The following is a 22,737-nucleotide window of genomic DNA, read 5'->3' on the forward strand; positions in this document are numbered from 1 at the left end:
ACGCTGCCTGTGAGGTCTCGGCACCATGCATCGATGTCCGTGATGTGGATTGAGTTTTAGTCGTTTTGCGATTCTCTAAGTTTCATAAAGTCGTTCCAGTCAATCCATTTGAATTTACGTGTGCCGGCCTGGTGTGCCCCGGGAAGAGGGATCTTGATTTCTGTGATCAGGTGGTCGCTGCCCAGGTCCGTGGATGTGTTGTGCCACGTTTTTGTGAGCCAAAATTCTTGATGAAGGTAAGATCTGGTGTGGTATCTCTAGTCACCGAGTTGCCTATCCTTGTCGGGTGAGCCGGCTCCATCATGAACACAAGCTCGAGCTTGTGTGCATCTAGTGCTGGGTTTCTTCCTTTGGCGAGGCTGTAGCTGTAGCCCCACGCCGGGTAAGGGGCGTTGAAGTCTCGTCTGATTAGGAGTCTGTGGTGGTCTGCCGTCTTGCAGGATCTGTGCAGGAGTGACCTAAAGCGTTGAAGTCTTTGTGTGGGGCTGCTATATATATTGAGGATGAAGATGCTGCATTTCCTTTTCCTTGTTGGTATTAGTTCGATGAAGGTATGCTCCATCTTGGTATTACTGTAGTCGTGCTGTATCAAGGGGAGCCCTTTTTTGACGAAGGTGCAGACACCTCAGCCCTCTGTCGGGCTGGAGTGAGCTATGTATCTGGGAAGGGTCGGGGCGTCCTCGAGTATTTGTTGGAGTAGTATGACGTCCGGTGCGTTCTTGGCGTACTTAATGGGCTGCTGTATTGCCGCCCTCTGGCCCTTGAAGCTGGGGCAATTCCATTGCCGTACTGTTAGCTGTGGTGCGTTGGAGGTCATGTTAGCTGGAAGTTGGGTTGCGCGAGATTGCCTTGGTTGCTGTGTACTTGGGCGTATTGACTGAATTTCGGGTGGTTTATGATGGCTTCGATCGCTGATTTCATGCTGGTGAGAGTCTCCTCGATCTCCTGGATCTCTGGTTTGAGCTCTTGGTTTTCTGCTCGCAGCTCCCTAATCGCTGCGTGGGTCGGCTTCTTGAATAAAGGTTCAGAGACTGCCCTCTTCTTGGGCGCCGGAGTTTCGTTGTGCTGATCTTCGTCGGCGCTGTCATCTTCTTCGGCCACTGGCGTAGGCTGTTTCACTGCTTTGGGCGGACTTGCGACGCTTGCGACGTTTGCAGACTGGCGTTATTTTCTTATCGCCGCGATCTCCTCACTGAGCTTCTGAATCGTGGCTCTCACGAGTGCATTTTCTTGCTTGAGCGCGTTTATTTCGTAGTCTCTATGTGGTTGCCTGTGATTTTGTTTGCCATTCGTTTTGCCTAGTGCTTCTGTCTTGCCACCTTTAAGGGTATCGGCCCAGGTGACTCCGTCGCTCGACGAGCACCTGTTGGGACTTGCGTCGCTCCTACTGCAGCTGCTCTCTCTCGAACAGCAGCTATTTCTTATAGTGCTGCGATTACGGGAGGCGGAGCAGTCCCTAGAAGGCGTTCTTGACTTGCTTGAGCTCCGGTGGAGAGCCGGGAATTCCTTGCGCGGTGGCAGGTGTTCGTTGACCTTTCGGCTTTCCCATTGCCTCCTGCGGACGACGTACGGCGCCTTGTCGCGGTCCTTGCATTCTCTGCCAGCGGTGAGGTGTGCTAATCTACAAAGTCGACATTTTAGGGTGCAATTGTGGTGTACCACAGCCCCTACACGTACGAAGCGTCAGAGTGGGACACAAATCCTTACGGCGGCCTAACCGGCCGCATTGGTGACACATGCCGATTTGTTTGTGGTATAGGTGGCAGGGGATGAGCGCCGCCTCGTATCTAATGTAGTTGGGAACTTTGTCACCGCTAAAAGTGTAGTCGTGTAGTCAGTGTAGTCGTCAGTGTAGTCGTGGTGCCGATGCGTTTGGCCCCCAGGGCCAAAGGGTTCCTTGGGTTGACGATGTTGTTTTCGATGTCCATTGGGCTATCTTCTATGGGAATGCCACGTACGACGCCCTTGGTGGAGTCGTACGGGGCGGTTTCGCAGGCGTTCACGTCGTGACGGTTGCCTTGGACTACGATCGTCTTGATCGCAGCGTAGCGAATGGCGTTGGCGTCCTTTGGGGTACTACTTACGACCACCGTGTTTTTCTGTACATTGGGGCAGATGGTATACCCCATGCTGTCATTGCTTGAGATGTTAGCAGCTGCTAAGATGGCTGCCGATGCTGCGGGAGATCCCACCTTGGCGACATTGAGGCCACCCTGCGGCCTCAGCCCGATCTTGAATTCTTCTCTCGGTAGCCCCGGCATGCGTGCTGCTTTGATGATCTGCATCTTGGCGTTCTTGGTTTCCTTGTAACGGGACTTCGTTGAGCCCTTAATTGTAGCGCCGCTGGCAGAGGACGACATGTTCGCTCTTCGCTGTCGAAGCCTAGACTGTCGTGCGCCGGCAGTTCTCCACCCTGCCTCCGTGGATTAATCGTTGGGGGAAATACCTTCTCCCACCACCTCGACTTTCATGGTCGTTGCTAGAAGATCTTCTCTCCGCAGGGAGTCCTCGTAAAAGGCAGCTGGCGGAGCCCGCCCGTCGGCGGAGCGCAGCTGTTGCGTTCGCTAGGTTTAGCGCCTGCTGTGGTTGGCAAGGCTTAGCCAGCGACTGCACGTTGCTGGCACAAAAGTCCGGGTACTATTCCCAAAAACGGTCACACATCTGTAATTTCGGTGTCTGTCGATGCACGTCGACTTCTCGGATGTCGACCATACCAGTCCCGGTATGGTATCGCACCAGACCGGTATTCTGGAGGTCGTGGGTTCGGTTCCCACCTGGCGGGCATTTTTTCTCTACTTTCTTTCTTTCTTTCCAAATTCTTTATCTGTTTCAATTATCTACCATGTCCTCCCCTTTACTTTCCGAGGTTTTCTTGATTGCCAAACTTTAGTTCTGTCGTATTTTCAACGAGCCCCTCATTTCCTATTCTAATTCGCTATATATATATATGTGTGTGTGTGTGTGTGTGTGTGTGTGTGTGTGTGTGTGTGTGTGTGTGTGTGTGTGTGTGTGTGTGTGTGTGTGTGTGTGTGTGTGTGTGTGTGTGTGTGTGTGTGTGTGTGTGTGTGTGTGTGTGTGTGTGTGTGTGTGTGTGTGTGTGTGTGTGTGTGTGTGTGTGTGTGTGTGTGTGTCCAAACTTGTATGTTATGTCGCTTATCTGACCCCTCGACTGTAATGCCCAGCGGGTGAAGCAGGTGAATAAATAACCTTTGCGATGGAAATTTTGAGCACGAGGGAAAGCCTTCCGTCAATATCGCGCATTTACGCGGAATAGGCGTCCTTGTACCTCATGCCACCGCATTTCATAACTGGCAGAAATGGGTGAGGAATACTTCCACCCCTTCTCATCATATCATCTGTACTGCCTGTTCTTTTGAACGAACAATGAACTTTATGTTAAGACTCCAGATTCTTAATCGTAGATTTTTGTTAAGAGCAGTACAGAATCAAACTGCAACAATATTGTTTTCGTCTATCTTTCTCATTTATACTGGGAACACTGTATCTTTGCAGAAGGAACGAGGGGCTTAAAGAGTACAACGTGGTTTCTCTTCGAGCGCACCGGTATTTCAGAGTGCACTCAGTGTCCATATACAGTATGGCGATGTAAAAACAAAAGGTGAAAACAGAAAAATGTGAGATTAAGATCTTTATTGTCCAATATCTTTTGGTACAAAGCGTATCGTATCGTAATACTATGAATTGCTTACGATAGCTGTCAATAAACCTTTTTATTAAAAAAAACAATATGTTTTAGCGACACACGTTCTGTGAGCACGTTTGTTGCTTAAAACAACGTCTCGTTAGCAAGGCGGAAATAAACGATTTCGCTACCCTGTGCGTTTTTGCTTTATTCGCAGGGTGGCACCCAAAATGACAGTTTGCCGCCTGAAAGCCTAAGCCGACGTGGTGCCGCTCTTGACGCCTAGCCCTCCCTCAGATGTCTTCACCACTGAACTGCCTGTTGATCTTGCAGCTTCTACGACACTTGAGCTGGATGAACTACGACGTCCGCCCCTTCTGGCACTTGCACCCCTAGATCCCCTTCTACTTCCACCTCCTAGTTCAACGCCACCTTCAACGCCGGTTCCCATGCCAGCTCCCCCACCAGCACCACCCTTAGCTCCAACGCCAATTTCACCGCCAAGTCCACTGCCAAGGGCTTCGCCTACTCCCCTGCCAGATGCAGCTCCAGCTCCAGCGCCAGCTCCAGCTCCAGCTCTCGATGCCGCTCCAGCTCCAGCGCCAGCTCCAGCTCCACCGCTAGTTACGCCACCAATTCCAGCCCCAGCTCCTCTGCCAGCTCCAGCGCCAGTCAACGCAGTCAGGATGTCGCTTCCAGCAGAGCTCCCAGGTCCTGCTGCACCGGCGCCTCCGGTAGTCACTACTGCTGGGAGCCTACCCCCGGCTCCTGCTTGCGCTCCGCCCTCAGCCTGAGTAGGTGGTACTACGGTCGTCGGTACGGGCCTTCTCTTGGGCGGTACGGGCTCGGCCTTGAGCATGACCACTCCGGATGGGTTCACAAGCGCTGTGACTTTGTCCTGAGGCTTAAAGAAGCCCATGGGCGACGTGGGGTCGAACAGATCTTCCACCTTGTATCCGTTGTAATAGTTGAGGCCGATAGTGGACAGCCGTAGGGTGACCTTGACGGGACCTCCGATGTGCCGGCGGTTGAAAAGCACAATAGCCGCAGACGTTGAGCCGTCATCCGCCAATGGTAGTACGGGACGCGCCCACACTTCGATTCCACCCTCCTGCGTTCGGACACAAGGGAACGGGTTAGCTGCTATCTATAACTTACTCCAAGTTTTCCGCAGTGACTCGTCTGTTCCCCCGCGACATAAAGTTCGTTTCATTACCAACCGGCATGCATACTACTGCAGGTTGGCGCTAGCTCAGTTTTAGATAACGAAACGCCACCCATAGCCGTTTCAGGCAAACCATTTGACGGGGCATTGTGAAGCCCCGAACACTGATGCACTTGATGTATACCTAGCACGTAACCAAATACTCTCGTAGCTATAGGGAAGAAGAGAATGCGTATCATATTATTATTATGCGTACCGAAATGATGCGCCTTCCCATCCTGCCCATGCGGTCCTGGTTGATGGCGATGATCCTTCGGTTCAGCAGGATTTCCTTGAACTCCGGCCGGATGGTCCTCAGGTCGACGGACATGAAGAGCGGAGCGGCCAGGATGGCCCACAGAGCCATCTGAGCCTTGCTCTGGTCGTAGCTCAGGCCGTAGTTACCGATGATCAGCTGCGTGTCGTGGTGCACAATGGTGCGCGTCAGAATCGCGGCGGCCATTGGTAACAATTCAGTTATGATATAAGCCAGAGTTTGCATGCTCACTCATCTCGAGTCTCAAAGGCTAGCGCTATCGGCCTGCAAATAATTGAATAATTTCTCTACATTTCACCGGATTCCTTGTTGAGACTCCATTTGCCAGGTGCATACGAAAGGCTGACGTGTTGCAACTTGTTTTCCACTAAACAGCGTAGCAAAATGTGCCAGATCAACTCAAAACATGCGTCTTAATTACAGTTGTATATTTTATACACCTTTAACGTATAATACTTGAACGTTAACCTGTTGCTTCGATTCTCTATCTCGTGTGCTCAGCACAAGGATGCCACGAAGTCGATGCAACGCAAGTAACTGTTTGCAGCCTTAAATTTTTACAATATACCTACGGTTCAGCCGTAAAACAGGCGGGCCCTAAAATCTTGCTTTGAATCAATCGAAGACTCGCACCATGTCGGGGTCACTCCAGCGGCCGGGGCCCGATGCACGCACGAGATCGTCTTGCACCGAGGCGTAGTAGTCGAGGATCGAGAGCACGCTGTCCCACGAGTCCGAGATGTCGTCGTAGTTGCGCCACATGTTGCAGGCGCGCGCAATTGACCGGTAGTTGGGCTGGGGGCGATAAAAAGAACGGAAATTTGGAAGTTAGGCTCCTCGGGATCCAGTCAATGAGCAAGTTCAGTTGTAGTACGCCCGAAAGAAAGGGGGAGTGGGATATGAAGGGAGGCCGCATTTAGGCTTTCCTTCCTGGCTAAGGGGCTTAAGCGAGAAAACTTTAATAATAATTTATTTGTACTCATGGTGAGTGGAACCAGGCGTACAGGGCCGCAAAAGGCAGAATTGCCCATACCAGTCACGCTTGCGTACCCAACCATAAATTATTCTTCATAATATGAAGAATACATAATCACGACCATAAATTATTCTTAGACCTTTTAGCTTCTTGGTATTTAGAAAAAAAAATGTTGGCGTTGCACACATACGCTCTCAAGGTCGGAAACAGACGCTCGTCTATTTCCGACTGCTCGAGTTGAATGCACCGGGCAGCTGGAAGGTTGGCGCCACCACTCGGCGCTCCCCTCGTTAGTGCAATGACCCGGTTCATTGGACTACGCAGCCTCCCGTTGTTTTTGCGTGTTTTCGTCGGTACTTTGAATGTTTTGGTGGTGTTGTGGGCGGATATGTGCGGTGAAACGAAGTCTAGACAGATGTGCGGGGTTCTTAGATTCAATAACGGCTACATAAACTTGGCGGACGCTTCTAAAGTTGGGTATGGGCTACAATGACATGAGCGCTTTTTGCAACAATCTACGCTTGGCTCCACCAGTTCTGAGTACGAATAAAACTACTATTATTAGTATTCATTTCTTCTTTAATGCACTAACGGCTACGTAAACTTATTGGATGCTTTTAAGGTTGGGAACGGGTTACATTGACTTGAGTGCTTTCTGCGGCGCTCTGCGCCTGGCTCCGCGCTATCTCAGTTTGAATAAAACTATTATTAGTAGTATTCATTCCTACACCTTTAAATTATCTTCCCTGGTTTCAATGACTACGGTTTCCACCCCAGCCTTAACGGTGGGATACCTCGATACGTGTGCTTTGAAGAGAAAGGCACTTACGTGCAAGATCGATTACCGCGTGGCCGTGGAAAGGTCGCGGCAGTTTACACTTTCTTTCTATAACGGTGAGCTTTGTGCCTTCTGTTTTCGTGAGTGAGAGCATGGGAGCCTGAGAGCTGAAGCGGAACTCCCACGTTTCTAGTCAAGAGCCAAAGTTATTCAACCACCCAACAGCCGAAGCTACAAACCATCCCCCCTCCTCTGCCCTTATACCACCTACGTGGAATAAAGTTTGGCACCGACAGTTAAAAAATGTGGCAGGGTTGACTTCAGCCCCTGTTTTTATTGCCGAAGTATACTTGGCCTAGTACCTAAAAAATTGTGTGATGCCTTGTGAATGAATAAAAAACGCGGGACTAGTTGCCTCAAACGGAAGGGCATCAGCCCGGCTCCTCCAGCACAGACGCATTTCCGGCACGCTAAAAGCAGTTAGGACTTGGAGAGGGGTCATGGAAATCTTTGAGCCGTCCTCAACAAGCGGCGTCTGACCACCAAAACACGGGAAGAGGGGCCACAACCGTAGGCAAAGGCAGGCTTGGGACAAATAGTATGATAATTGCAGCTAAATCAAAGGTTAACCGAGTGAAACCTAGTCCTAACCAGGCTAAGCCACGCTTGCGCTTTGCATATCAAGGCATAGCTGAGCTAAGCCGCAGCCATTTTTGGCGTATTACTTGAGAGACAGAAAGGGGTGGGAAGCAGTGGGGTGTACGTACCCTCATGCCAAGGTCAACCTGGTAGGCTGGCCAGCTGCACGAGAAGACCATCCGACGGCCGGTCCTGTTCAGCGCCTGAGTGTACGCAGGGTACACTGCACGAAGTGAGTCGTTCATCAACTCTAGAGCTTAAGAAGAAGCTTCAATGGTTAGCGTACGCTGCCGTGGCAATATCTTTGGACATCGCCAAGTTGAGGAACGGCAGTTTTGTACTTCTCTTTTTGCGTTGAAAGTTTCCATGAGATTTCAACTTCTCATGCCTGGCGAGGAGATTATTTTTCGTCGGTGGCCGCAAAGCCAATCGCCAACCTGTACATGTTGGGCCTTCTAGCCACTCAAGACTGCTACACCTGCTTTGCGCAGCATGCACTAAGCATGTATACTTAGCATCTCATGCGTATGTTTAGCAATAGCAGGAACATTGTCCCTCCTACTGCTTAGCGTACACTTCGGGACATTCTGATCTTATGACAGGCTCCTGACCACTAGATCTGCTCTGAGGACTCCATGACCACATACTAGCTGTTAGCAGCATTGAGCCATCCCGATAGAACTACCTTCCTCCACCTCTTGAATAACACCGGCTTCAGTAATGGATTCCAAGCATGCTTGGAGCGACTTCACGCACCAAGGTTGTCTTCGGTCTCCTCAGATTTTTCCACGCACCTTAAGTTTTTTCCCTTCCCTTTTTATATGTCTTCCTGCAAACCACGTGTCGTCAGATCTCCACACCCTAAAATGGGTTACAACACAACGCTCAGTTACCTCCTATTCATTTCTACCCACAATAAACACTAGTACTATTGTCAAACATTAAATTCTGGTTTAAAGGTCTTCATTCGAGTTTCACATTTAGCTCTGATTATATCCGAGTTCAACGCCAAAAAAGAATAAGAAGTGATAATACGAAGGTATACTTGGGTGTCTACATATCATTCTTCTCGGTTTACGGTTTCACCTTTGAAAACGCAAAGCCATAAAGTAAAAAAAAAACGTTACCTTCAACCCTGGCCTGCCAGTCCCCGTTACCCTCGTACTTCCGCTTTTGTTAAGGATTTTTCCGGCGTTGTCCTAATCTTTTATTGTTATTTTATAGCTTAAGCTATACCGCAGCTTCAAAGGCTACATTTGCACTGGCGAGAGTGTTAAGAAGAAGACTGAAGAAAGAGCCGTCAACGGTCACACCATTTGTACTGTGCTTATCTTGACAAAAGATTAAGGTACACACTAGAGGGGAACATGTTCCACCAGTGAGCCATTATGTCTGCAATTAGCCGCTCCACCCCCATTCGTGCCGTTAATGGCCGCAGGCTATCCGGGTGGAAGCAACTTCTGTCCGTGAATTTCGCTTTGTAGCAAGCGTTTAACTTGACTGACAACCATTCAACCCCTGAGGTACATGCAGTCGTTGCGGCTTTCGCAAAGAAACCGCCACTTTTCTTCGGGGTTCAATACAGTGGACGCCTGGGTCCGTGAGAGGCTTTTGTGATGTACATAATGTCACTAAATAGAGACCTATTTAGCTTATTATATGGCTCTAAATATACTCAGTGATCGCGTGTTTGCGAGCGAGAAAAGGATGCGGCTCCTTTCGGGCCGAAAGTTGTCACTCACGGACGTCCATAAGTCTCGGGTTGACGTTGCAGCCGTCCAGCTTGACCATATCAACACCCCACTCAGCGAATGTCTGGGCGTCGTTCATGTAGTGGCAAAGACTGCCGGGGTATCCCGCGCAAGTCTTTATGCCAGAGTCCTGGTAGATGCCGAACTTGAGACCCCTTTTGTGGAGCTGAGCAGAAAAGCAAACGGGCGAAATCAGGCCCAGTGGCTCACTCATCCACCGAGCAGCTGAGCCAGTCGATGGAGTTAGAAACAAAAAGTACCTCCATGAATGCCTAGAACAAAAGACCATATTTAAAGAAAGCATTGAAATGAAGTTAGCGAGAATACAAATTCTGCGCCTAACTCTCACGGTGCAGGCATACAGAAGGCGCCATAAAGTTTTCTATACCGTATTTACTCGCATAACGATCGCACTCGCGTAATGATCGCGTCCCTAAAGTTTGTAGTCAAAATTCGATTTTTTTTTTATTTCCCGCGCAATGAACGGACCTTAAACTTGCCGGAGATTTATGTCGTGCGGGTACCAGGTTTAGCTGATGATGGTCGTGCTTACCTCTCTTTCCTTCCCTTTTAAAGCGGACATAGCTACGTTACTGCCGCAGACTTTCTGATATTCGCGATGTCGGCCAGCAGGCGTTCAGTATTTATAAGGAAGAAACTCTCGCTAAAGGCACACAATGTACTCTCGGCACGCTCTCAGCTTTCTGCGTCGGCAGCCATGTCTCTTTTTATATAAGGCATTGTGACAGCGGCAGAAAGTTATTGGTCGACCTCTTCTCACCTCGCGGCAAACTCGTTTCGGTGTTTCCGTAATTCATGAAAGCGCTGCATTTTACGTAACTTTGGAAAGCGGCTGGAGGCGGTGAGCGAAGTTTTTGTGATGTTTTATTTATTATTTTTATTATGTTCATGAGGATTAATTGTACAAATATTGACCCGTAACTTGCTTGCATTTTTTGTGCTCAAACGTTTTTCGCGAAAAATGTATCCCGCGTAATGAACGCACCCCTAAATTTGCATCAATTTAAAAAAAAATAAAAGTGCGATCATTACGCGAATAATTTGCATTGCGTTTTGTATTTATTTTTTTTACGTTATAATACCGTCTCTTTGCCTATTTTAATAGGCTTGAGGCTGCTGTACATTTGCGGCAAGGGCTGTTAGGCTGGGCAGGCAGTTTATTGTTTACTTGTTCAATGTGCTGTGAACGTTATAAGCTCACAGCAGAAAGCGGCGGAAGGTTTCCGGTGCCCCGACTTAGCCAACGAGTTTTGCTGTAGCAAATTTAGTCTTATTTAACCGGGGAAGATTCAGCATTATTTTGAGTCTGGACTCTTGCAGGTACTTTTGTTGCATATTCACATCTGAAACGGCCTCGGGCCAGGCATCAAAGCTACCGCGATTATTTTTCTCTGAGCCAGGCATGCCGCGCGCGACCCCAGAGAAGAAATCCAAGTGGCGAAGAAGTAGGGAAGGGCCTCACGTAGTTGGCGAGCGCCTTGATGCCGCTGGGGAAGCGCGTGGCGTTGGGCTGCAGGCGTCCGTCGACGTCCCGCCGGTTGGCCATCCAGCAGTCGTCCACGTTGACGTACTTGTAGCCGGCATCCGCGTAACCCTCGCGAACCATGATGTCAGCCATCTTCTTGTACAGCTGCTCGCTGGACCGTAAACGAGGGAGCGAGAAAGAGCGGCTTCAAATTTGGGCAGTAGCGACCGCCTCACCGCCCCAGAGCTATTGGAAGTTGCGAAACTTTCCATGGGGCATTGCCGACTGGTTCTGGGATATGCGTATTTGATCTGTTGACACACAGCAACAAAAGAGCAGAGAACGACCGAGCCCGGGTGGAACGGGGGAAGGCAGGACGAGCCCCAAACTGCCGGCACTGGCTGCTGTGGCGCTGCGCTCGCACCCCTGCCATCTATACTCTATGCGTACCCCCACCGGGTGTACCCGTTCTGAGTGGGGAGTGACACGAGTGCAGGGCCGACTAGGCGGCAAAGAATTATGTGCAGAGTATAACAACGACAAAATGCCGATGCTGCTGCCCAACAAGCGGCGGGACAGGGAGACTGCTAAAGCAAGCAAAGCAAACGGTACCATAAGACGGTTAAAACACAAAGCGCAGTAAACACGGTGTCCACATCGGGAAAAGCTTCAGACTCGCAGGAGAGAGGGAACAGGCGCTCGCATCTTACAGATACACCAATGCATTTTTGACTTACATTTATTACAGCTAATCTGTAAATGGCTAAGATCCAGGGTCTCGCGCCGTCGGCAAAAACTCAACGGCGTGTGTTCAGCGTATAGAAAAGCTCATCAAAAATAAAAAAAAAGGGTGTCTGATGGCCTCCATATTTGAATATAAAATGGCTTATATTTCGCCTGAAAAAAATGCCTTCCGAGCATGCATTTGTGTTTAGATGTACAACCGAATTTAAAGAAATCGATGTAAGCTTGATATTCGTGAGCTGGCTTTCCCACATTTTGTCTTGCACGGTGAAGCATGACCTATCTACGCAGGGATAGTCATTTTATACTCCCCCATTTTGCACCTCCATTTTATATTCTCCACCACTGCCGCCTCTTTCCGCAGTCGGGTATACTCCTTGCCACGCGTGGCGTCTATGTCCCCACTGACATCGCGCAATGCCGCTCGACCTCTTCGGCGGCCACCTGTGCAGGACACTAGAGCCGGCACTGTGATTGGCGTAGCCGCGCTATAATAAAACGACATTGTCTCTACCGACCAATCGGGTGCGTCCTTAGTCTGTGACGTAGAGATCGGGCCGCTATCCTTATAAATTCAAAATAGCAAATCCTGAATATAGCTGAACCCCAACGTAGCAAACCCAATGAGAGCGCAAGTTTCGATAGACGCCCCTGTTCACCGTATGGAAAGGCTGGGATTTTAAATCGAAGCCTTAGTGCCCCCATTGATGCCGTTGTATGATGCGCCTTGCAGGAAAGCCAACTCTCTCTCTCTGACGATGCTGAATGATCGTGGGTGAGGTGAAAGAAAAAAAAACGCTTCCCCTTGCGGGAATCGAACCTGGGTCCCTCGCGATATGAAGCCGGCGCCTATCCGGTCGGGGTCGAAGCGAACACCAAACAGCAGGTACCAATTTTTTTTTATTGCCTTGCTTTGACAAAAACAGGCACCAACAAACATAACCATCAACAGCAGGTACCGATTCGCGCCGAACACCCCAAGCCCAAACGTTAGGCCTACGGAGTGCACGCCGGAGAGTTGCTGTGGGTATACTAGAAAAGTGAAACGCACCTCCTGAGTAGGAAATACTCGCAGTGTGGGATTCGACAACCAAAGAATCCATCACGAGAAAGCTTCGCGTTCAACCATCGTCGTCGTTAAACGAAGGGGTGCACGATTTTTATGTACGTTCCACCTAGTTAATATTTTCCGCTGGTCTTTTTATTAAATGTAAATTTTATATTTTTATTCATAAAGCTGGGGAACCGGTAAAGTTGCATGCATACTGCAGTAGTGCATTTCTCTCGACGAGCGGACCGCACTCGACTAATTGCCGCATGAGACGGCAATAACGACAGACATGCAAAGCGGCATCGAAATAGCTTGCATTGAAGGCGGCCGTGTAACGCTTCCGATCACCGCAGATTTTGATTAGACTTAGTTTCAATGATGCAACCATCCGCCGTGAGGTATAAATGTTGATAAAGGCTCTCATGGTATGCATTTTTGAAAATTAATATCAACTAAAAAATATAGCAGGCATCCAGCGGCCGTATGGAGCAAATAATTATGTTCATATCATCATTGGACTACTGAACAGCACCGTGGTCTGGCCATTCCACTAGAAAACACGAAACTAAAACCACACCAGTAAAGTTGAAGCGCAAGAAATCCTATTGCACATTATTTTAACTCGTTGCCAAGTGAGTTGGTCCACAATTTAAGTTAAAAAAAAAGAGCAGAGGGCTAACGGACTAGGATGGAGACAGAATAACATATTAACGGGCGCTGACTTTCAAATATTAATTGAAATCTAACCCCGCTTTTATCGATTAAACTGTGTCTCATTTCGTCTTCGTGTACCCCTTTCCGAACGTAAACTAGTCTGGTTCAAACTTGAAAAATGTCAAATTCGAAACTTTGATTGGTTGATTGATTGATTGATTGAATAATTGATTGAATAATTGATTAATTAATTGATTAATTAATTGATTAATTAATTGATTGCAGGGTTTAACGCGCCTACGCAACGCACACCATGAGGCGCGCCGCAGTGGAGAGCTCCGGATTAATTTTGACCGTCTGGGGATCTTTAAGGTGCGCCGAAATCTCGAACAAGCGAACTTTTTTGCTTTTCGTTTCCATCAGAAAAGCAGCCGCCGCGTCCGGGAATCGACCCCCCGTCCTCGTGCTCAGCAGCGCACCGCCTTATCCACTGAGCCACAGCGGCGGGTTAAATTCTAACATTTGACATTCGTCATTTATACGAATGTACCGGCACCCCCACAGGTACCGATTTATTAGAGTTTGTGAACGCTCAGAATCCCGAGACCTTAGGCTGGTGGCAATAGCAGCGCTAGTCAAAAATACTTCAAGAAGTTTCAGCGAAGCAGCTCAAGACGACAGAAAGAAAGCCAACGTAGCTTCTGGCCGCGTTTTGCACTGTCCCGCTATTTTTATTCTTTGCGCGCTCGCAGCTGGGCCCTATGTCCGCGCTTCGTGGACAGCCAAGTTCGTTCCGCTGAAAGATGCTCAAAACAGCCCCTTTTGTTCCCGTGCGCATATTCGTGCCGCATATCGGGCAGCTGGGGTTCGCAAAGAAGATGGATTTCACCGTAAGGTGGCCTTCCATTGTGCCCGACTGAAGCAGGGCACTTCAAGGATAGCGTGATACATTCGTCCTGCCTGTCTTGGCAATCGCCATGTTGTATTCAGTACAGGAAAGAAAAAAATAGAGCAGCACGACCATATGAGTGTGTGCAAATGCAACGCAAGCTGCTACTGGAGCTACAAGGGACAATGGTATTCACAATGCGAAAGGATCGACCTGACAGCATGCGGCCGCCACCGCCTTACCGCCCGCTGGACCGTACGCTAGATTATCGCACACCGCGCGCTAACTTGGAGAGAGAGAAAGGGGGAAACGTTATTCTTCATTAAGACACGGGGACCGGGAAGGCCAGAAAAATGGTTCGCAATTAAAGATGCACACGTGTCCATTCGTCCGGAAGGGATGGAACGAAAGGAGGGGAAAAAAGAAAAAAACTTGCGAGGTGGTCTTCTCGATGAGAAGACCTCTACCCACGTAATGTGTGGCAACTAAGGCGCGCTTTACGTTAGTCGTAAATCTATATTCTAAAGCAAGGACCCTTCCCCAAAAGTAATAAAGGCTGCAAAAAACCCTCGCAAGATAAGCGAGGTGACGACGCACTGCGCAGGCTTTCACTATCTCGAAGGTGTTGTCAGAGCTCTGCTCATTAAGGCTGCTGTTTTGCTTCTGGAAACAAATCAGCCGGCACGGAAGCAAATAGCTCTTTGACCGCTCCGGGCTGTGGTATCGGAAGTCTGCCGTGAGTGCTCTGCGTCCAGGGCACTGGCACAAAAGCAGCCTGTGTTTTCTTCCTTTCCCACTACGCGTTCTTCGAGACGCGGTGTCGCTTTCTCTTCGCGCTCCTCTTAGGTCGTTACCAGTGCGGCCGGGCCCACCTGATGCAGTTGTCGGGGTCCCGTGCGCAGTCAATGTTGCACAAGAAGCGCTCCCACGAGAGCCATCCCATGGGTGGTGTGCGCGCCACGCCGTTGTCCAGGCCGGAACAGGTCGCCGCCAAGTACAGGACCCCGGCGAGGGGAAGCAGCCACCGTGAAGTCATCCTCTACCTGCAGCAGAGACGAGTGCGGCGAGCGGGAAATTATCGCGCAAGGTTTATCCAGAAGCAACTTCAGTAGGGGTGCGCCCGTACACTCCGCTCACTCTTTGCAAAGATGTTTATTCGGGTCTAGACCACGCCGCGTGTCCAGAAAGCACAAGAATTTATCTCTTAAACTACTCAATATAACACAAGATCAGCGCTTCTTCTGAGAATATATAGAATATACAGCAAGTCGCACATGAGGTGTTGACGACACAGAGAGCGGAGGGGGGGAGGGGGGGGGTGGTGGAGGGTAGATACAAATAGCTAGTATTTCTAAAAGATATTCCAAAATTGTAAGAGTAAATACGGGAGTACCTTATAATGACATGGCATGCAGATTGTGGGTAGAACCCGACCTAGTGGGTTTAAGCTCGTCAAGCTGCGTTATACCCTAATGGTCCAATCATCGCCGCCCAAGAAGGGGAAACCGCGCGCTTCTTCTAAACACTTATGACTGTGACAGTGGACTGCTAACTGAACAACCCTTATAGGTGCCGCGTTTGTCTATAGCCTTCGTAGAAAGCTTCTATCCCGTCGCTGCCACCTCCAAGTAAGCAAATTTTCACTAATACATATAGCAGTTCGTGTTAATTGCCAAAAACGGCAGGTACCAGTAACAATAATTTATAACCTATTTTCGTTTTAGAATTGTACACTGTATTCGGCCCTCATTTCTCCACATACCGAATGAATGCTCAAGTGGGACATCTTGAAGGTAGCGTACTTAAACACGGACACTAGCGAAAGAAATGACAAACCACAGCGCTGTGGTTTGTCGTTTCTTTCGCTAGTGTCCGTGTTTAAGTGCGCTACCTTCAAGATGTCCCATATGCATTACCAACTAGCCCAGTTGTCACTTCTTCTACAGTGAATGCTCAAGTGCCTGACTCACGTGCCGTGAGCACCAAACATTTCACAATGCCTGTACGCGATTTCGTAGACGAATCTCCTGGCCGACTGCAGCTCTCAGCGTTCTGCTAGATTTGTCGCCCTTCCTGTTTTTATGTGGGGTGGTTTTCACGTACATCTAAGCACCTAATTAAAAAAAAAACCTGTCGAAATAATTTTGATCATCCTGCACATACAGTGACGCAAAATGTGGTTGGTTTTCATTTATTACGGATGTTTCATTCTGTTCTTAACGTCCGAAATCGCTTTACCTGCTTCACATCTTTCCAGAAAAATTAAAAATAACCAAGGTCAGTAGCCCACTTTTGTGCCAATTTTGATTTCACTCCATGAAACGACGCAAACGTCGCGTGCGCGCCCGTGTGCATGCCTGTGTGCGTGCGTGTGTGCGCGGATGTGTGTCTACATGCGCATGCATTTCTGAACATGCGTACCACTATGCGGGTTTTAGGGGTGCCTGGTTTAGGCTTAAGTGCTTTCAATCTAGGCTGATCTCGCGTATTTTGATTCCTGAGAGGTGAGTTTCCTAACACAATATATGCAATCGTGCCTCAGAGAGAAACCGGTTTTTCTTTTTTTTAGCGCACCCCATAGAAACCTATTTCGTCGCAATTATTAATCAGTACTCGCTGTTTTTAATCCGTGAGCGTCACTCCTTCGTTATTTCTCTCAGTTGACGAAAAACGCGACGCCTCCAGATACGTAAGCAGGGTAGCCAAAAACTGTCGGCAAATGAAAGATCTCACTCAGGGCCTCCATATTTTGATATGACTGCGCATATTGCGCTTAAAAAACGCCTTCTCGGCAATTAATTTGTGTAACGTAGCGAATACGACGTTAAAACTGCTCAGGTAAAGGTCTTGTCCCTGTGAAGTGGAGTTTCCCAGATGGTGTTCTGCAGTGAAGCCTACTCCTTAAGAAAAAAATGTGTCCATGCGTCTTTCGCGACATCGTACCTTGAACAACGCTACACTCAGCTGCTCAACACTCAGTGACACCAAACTCAGCGAGCAGCGGTGCTTGCGCATTCTCACATCATACAGGCCCCCCGTAGTTTTTTTTTTTTTTTTCGTGCACTGGCTGATCTTTAAACTCGTTTTTTTTCGTAGCAAACATTGTCCTGGAATCATCAGGATAGCCAAAGAAAAAAACAAAAAAAGAATACATGTGCTTTTTTTTTAATGCAGAGCATTTCAGTAACTCACGATGTCACCCGCGTTGACGTCCGTAGGCGTCCGTAGTCGTTGTCCGCACCCCTCCCCTTACACTATATAAAAAAATACTATCCGGCGCCTGGTTTCGATCCCTCGACCCTGCGGGCGGAACGCAATGTACATGGTGCTCTACCCACTGCGCCACAAAGCCGACACAGAATGGGAGGCTACGCACGCGCCTTATATCCTTGACTCATTCAAATTACTGCTGACGAGCGCTCTCTCGTCAGCAGTTGCCACAAGTGCAACAACATTAACGTAACGCAAACTACTTAACGTCATGCGCCCCCGGAAATGCTCTGCATTTGATCGTGCCCCTCGCGAGGGGGATGTTTCACTGCGTCGCCATGCGAACAGTTTGCCATTATAGTTTTCGCCCGCTCCGGTCGGTGTCGCCACGGTTCAAACCACGGCAGGGGAGCTGCGCGGGCGTTCGTTGATCGGCGTGCGTTCCGGCGTGGTGGATTGATTTTTGCACATATGTTTCAATGACAAAAAAAGATGCGCTTATAATGTACAATTCTGTTTTGTTTCCTTTGTAGGATACACGCCGACATTCAGCTTCATTTTTCGCACGGGTATACAGTTAACGTTACAGTAATATAATTGTGTCATGGCTCAACGGTCATTATTTCTGCCTATTTTGTTATGTTATGTAATGAACGTTTTTGCTATCAGAACAACAATGCAGAAGAATGGTACTTTGTGAAATCCTGCCCCTTACATAGACGACCATGCCCACTCTCTACAAGGTTAAGGATCCAACTAACGTTTCGGTTTGGCCTAGTTGGTTCATAATTAAACTGTGAAACAGCGCTTAAACGAAGACAGTAAGAGAAGTCACAGACACGAGCGCTGACTATCAGCTGGGCAATATTTATTGCTTGCGGAAATATAAAGAAAAAATACAATGACGTCACACCGCTGCGTGAAAAAGAAACACTAACAAATGTACAAACTGCAGGCGCATCTGCTATGCCATGATAGCTCAAATCACATGTGATTTGGGGGAAGGGGGGGGGGGGGACTCTACCGCTCATTTTAACACCTCTCGTTTTCAAACAATATTAAGGGCAAAACCCTTTAGGGTCTCGGGATTTCGGTGTCTCATGTCGTCGTCGCCGTCTCATGTCGTTGTAGTATCATGTGGTCACGGCACTAAAACACCGGTACACCCGTTTTCCGACGCCTCCCGCTGGAACGTGATGCGTAGCAAAAAACACACCGGGATACTCGTTTTCCAAAGCCTCGTGCTAGAACTCTTGGGGCTTCAAAGACACGATACTTATAGCAAAGCTGTATACGTCTACCCCCCAATGATGTCATCTCAGCTGGCATAAACGCCAAGGCACTAAGAATACTCTTATACACTGCCTGCTTCGCCCATCCCCAGGCTTCATGCTATTGGAGATGCCCGGGATTTTTTTTATTTCTTGCTTCTATTTTTACCTAAAATCAGATGGGATGAAAACTGCCTCATAATTAATAAGTGTTCGTTACAGTGTACATAGCTTGCTTAATGAGAAAGTGTCAATCCTGTAAACAAGGTATGATGTATTCCAGGAAGGTAAATTATACCGCGGGGGTAAGCTTCCTAAGCAATCTGAATACATTTGCTGAATGTATGCTGGCTGTGTCTGCTTCCTTCAGATTATCCCAAAAATCTCATAACTAAATAAAAGACTTTGATAAAGACTCGATAACAAATAATGTAGGAGGCGGCAGAAAGATAACGCTGAGTTTTGTGAAAAGCGCACGGTACGACAAGATCATACGTTCAGCTGATATAGCAAGCGTCTTCCCGCACCAGAGGCCAATTATCAAAATAAAAATGTGATTAAAAATTATGGCATTTTAGTATTTTCACAATAAAAGTAACTGCAAATCTATTTCGCGTGAGGTGTTCATATATCTTACTGTTTTCTGGCTTTTTCGATTGTGCGGCGCACGTTAGCCATTGTTGCAGGAGTCCATGAATCTAATCGCAATTAAATGAACCTTGGATAACGAGCGTTAAGCCCTTTTTGCTAACGCGTTCTTCGGAAAACTTGAAGAAAACCACAGAATCCTTTGAGCCAATAGGTACAGAGCCACTTTCATGCCATTCTTGAACCCCAAACGATCGCAGATATCACTCGGGTAGCAGGGTCTGTCAAAAAGAATTTTTTTTTACTAGTCTGGGTGCAATCTTTGAATTGAAAAAAAAAAGAGAAAAAAATCGGCGCAAGTCTACACTGACGCCGTTAATCTGCCACAGGGTTGTCATTCTTAGCTGCCTGTTTTCCTCAACAGCAACCTGCGTCGGTGCGCTCTCTCTATACAAAATTTAATGCATGTTTAGCACGCTGCTTTGCAGCGTTTTGGCAAGCGCGCTTTTCCAAACGATGGACTGCTCAGTACCTCCCATAAGGCACTCATAAAACTTTTTAATCGCATTTTTCCCGCCCTTTACCAAGGTAGCGTTTAAAAGCATACCGTTTGTCTGCAAGGCCCAGCCGGTAAGACTTTGTCACTGCTCTTCGAAATGAAAATAGGTCCGCCGAGTAAGTATTCCGTCGTACTAACCTTATCAGCGAGCCCAGTAAGAATAACCATGCTTTGGCAGAAACTCGCCCTATCGATCCTACCATTTCCTTCTCCCACAAGCAACCAGAGTGTTGGTATTAGAGGCCGAAGCCTCTTCCCACTTTTGGTGAAGGGACTTCAACCCAGCCGGCAGGCTGAATCGGCGACCAGCTTACACAGCCTCGCTCCCACGCAGGGGAAAGTCCTGTGGAAACGCGCTCGCTCTGAACGTGAATGCCCGGAGTTGAAGTATCCTGAAGCATTGTCTGCACAACTTGTGCCGTTTCCCATTCGAAGCGCGTTGAAGCGAATACAAAAGATTCCGTGCTCTCGAGCACCGATAAGCCAGATTCGTTTCCCGGATGAGAAGCACAGATTACGGCAAAAGTGTACATGAAAATAGTGTTTACAAAGACGGGGTCCGAGCATTATAAGCAAGATTCTCCCATGTCAGCGGCACCTTTTTCCCTCTTTCCCTCCAAATCGTTTTGTCATATAGGTATCGTTCTACCGCTTGCATCAGACAGAACTCACCCCAACAGTGGAGCTGTGTTTTGGATGTAGGTGAAATTGAAAGAACGTCCCAGCAAGCTTAAGAAACATGAGGTGGTCGAAATTAATCACCAGTTCCTTAATCTACCATTCCTCAGGTGGGCTCTGAGGAAGGACTAAAACTTAAACCTTTTAATGACACGCACTCACATTTTTTTTAACTTTCCGAAACGCCAAATTAGGCTTTACTACATCGTTGTCCGCTGTACTGTGATGTTTGCAATTTATGAACTGAGCTGAGATTGGGCTGCTCTTTTTTTATTACTACTCCACAGGACCAGCATAGACTTTCCTTTCCCCATAAAAAAAAAGATGAGTTTGGGGTAATTGTTTACACACTGCCATCAACAGTATCTTTCTAGCGCGCATTTGGGATATGTGTACGTGTAGTTCTATTTGCGTTTTTTTTTTTTTTTGCTATTTAAGAAGGAGTTTTGACCTGAAGTAGCACACGGGCTTTGTCGCTTGTAGTTTTCTGCTAGTATTAATATAAAAGCAAGAGAAGCAGCGTGAACTGGGCGATGAGAGACCCAAAGATCCCTGGTGGTGAACTCGTTGCGCAAGATATTCCGCGCCGCCGACGGCGTGCAACCCCGTCTTTTGTTCCTTTGACCCGCATTTTCGTTTACAAAAAAATGCAGAATAAACCGACTTTCAGTTGGACAGCGACCATTTATTCCTTATACGGATAACACGAATGACCTTTTTTCTTCCCTTTCATAACCCTATCCCACCCCCTAGGTCGCAACGTGCTTAGCAAATCTTAAAACGCGCTTCGCTATAATTTCCGGTAAAATAAGAATAGTTCCTCTTTCGTAAAAGTTAGGATCTTTCTTTTATTCTCTTTGAAGCTGACATGTTATTCAATGTCCACAAAGCTTATGTCCACAAAGCTTAAAGCATGCAGTAGAAATCAGGCAAATGCTGAAGCGCAAGCCACACTGCTGCTGTAGCATTTGCATTAGCCTACAACCCGCATCATAATTTCAGAGCGCTAGTAAACCTCTCTGAACACCGACAAGTTGCCCCGCTGGTTGCCGTCTTTTGTCGGCGTCCACAACATGAAAGGCAGATGGCGTCCGCCTGAAGTGGTAAAAACCTCCAACGCGCCTCGTTAGTGTTCACGCCTGGCTCGACTCGCGAGTGGGTGACTGAGAAAGAAAGAACGCCACTAGCCGAATGGCTGAAGTCTAATACGCACCTTTGATCGGTGTCCGTTGGTCCAGTAACCACCGGCGGAAAACGACAGCAAAAATAAAACGACGTTCTTGAGTGGCCTTTATGCGGCCGAGTGAACGCTGGGAGCGTGTTCTGCCGCTATCGGAGGGAGTGGGCACAGAGAGAGAGAGAGCGGGGCGTCCGTTTGCGCGATAGCTGAAAGAAGAGCACTGGCGAACGAGATTATAGACATAGACAAAGAAGCGGAGAAACATAAAACAATGAAAAAGTGTGAGTCGGCTGAATTTCTCTGCCTGGCTTGCCTATCGCCAACTCCAAGCGCAGACAGTTCACGTTGCTCTTCTTGAACACACTCACTCACTCTTTCTTTCTTTCTTTCTTTCTTTCTTTCTTTCTTTCTTCGCCTCTCGTTTCTTTAATTCCGGGTCACCTCTTGCCCGTTGTTGCGTTCCTACTCGTCTTCACTGTACACGCACTCAGAGCCTGGAAAAAATAAACTATGAAAAAAAACGGCGTTTTTTTTTAAGCAGAAAGCGTTTTCTTCTCTCACGTCAAGATCGACGTTGCTTTTACCCGCGTCATTTTGACTCGTTTCCTCTGTTGTTTTAAGTTTTTTACCTCTTTTGACAGCCCCCATTCTTCTTTATTGTCTTTCACAATATTTCTTGTTGGTACAGGCTACAGGAAAAGCTCAACGCTACAGGAATTGGTGTGTTGAGGCTTCCGTTGAAAAATGGACGTCCTTCTGTAGGCGCCGCCTCTGTTTCAGTTCACAGTTTATTTTTCGGTATTTTTCGGTATTGACATATTTTGTACGCAACTTGAGCTTGCCGACACGAACAAACAGAAAGAGCGAGATTGAATGTCCCGTGGAATGGAAAAAAATTTAAAAAAGCCAAATAAACTACAAAGCTGACCACGTGGCTGAACTAAGCGTTAACCCTTTATATGTTTGCGAAACATTGGCGTTAGAAGGGGTACTTAGGACAGCTGGCGAGCAGAATGTTTTCCAAGAGCTAGACCAGAATTTAAATTTTCAACAGACCGAGGGAATTTAGTTCATTTAAAAAGCTGGACGTCTATGTCAATGCCGAGGCTGTATGAAGTAAAGAAGTTCCCCGCCGTCAACCTCGAATAATTTGTTAAAT

At 47.9% G+C, this 22,737-nt stretch overlaps 1 protein-coding gene across 1 annotated transcript; it reads right to left on the reverse strand.

Annotated features, from left to right (window-relative positions):
* Window positions 1-3,634: 3,634 nt before the first annotated feature.
* LOC144174072 (alpha-N-acetylgalactosaminidase-like) lies at window positions 3,635-21,854 on the reverse strand. The gene is made up of 8 exons (XM_077702500.1): window positions 21,612-21,854; window positions 14,965-15,135; window positions 10,752-10,926; window positions 9,260-9,434; window positions 7,646-7,740; window positions 5,758-5,919; window positions 5,065-5,262; window positions 3,635-4,754 (listed from the first exon to the last, which is right to left on the reverse strand). The coding sequence occupies exons 2-8, from the start codon at window positions 15,126-15,128 to the stop codon at window positions 3,897-3,899; spliced, it is 1,827 nt and encodes a 608-aa protein (XP_077558626.1). The 5' UTR covers window positions 15,129-15,135; window positions 21,612-21,854; the 3' UTR covers window positions 3,635-3,896.
* Between the last annotated feature and the right edge of the window lie 883 nt (window positions 21,855-22,737).

Source organism: Haemaphysalis longicornis, unplaced genomic scaffold (genome assembly GCF_048455015.1).
Source record: "Haemaphysalis longicornis isolate Haplotype H1 unplaced genomic scaffold, Haemaphysalis longicornis Haplotype H1 scaffold_3, whole genome shotgun sequence".
NCBI lineage: Eukaryota > Metazoa > Arthropoda > Arachnida > Ixodida > Ixodidae > Haemaphysalis > Haemaphysalis longicornis.

Excerpts from the sequence above, each read along its gene's own strand:
- LOC144174072 (XM_077702500.1), bottom strand. The coding sequence starts at position 15,128 with ATGACTTCACGGTGGCTGCTTCCCCTCGCCGGGGTCCTGTACTTGGCG. Across the intron at positions 5,263-5,757 it reads GCTGGAGTGACCCCGACATG|CTGATCATCGGTAACTACGG; the intron begins GTGCGAGTCTTC and ends CACGACACGCAG. Across the intron at positions 4,755-5,064 it reads TGGGAAGGCGCATCATTTCG|GAGGGTGGAATCGAAGTGTG; the intron begins GTACGCATAATA and ends GTCCGAACGCAG.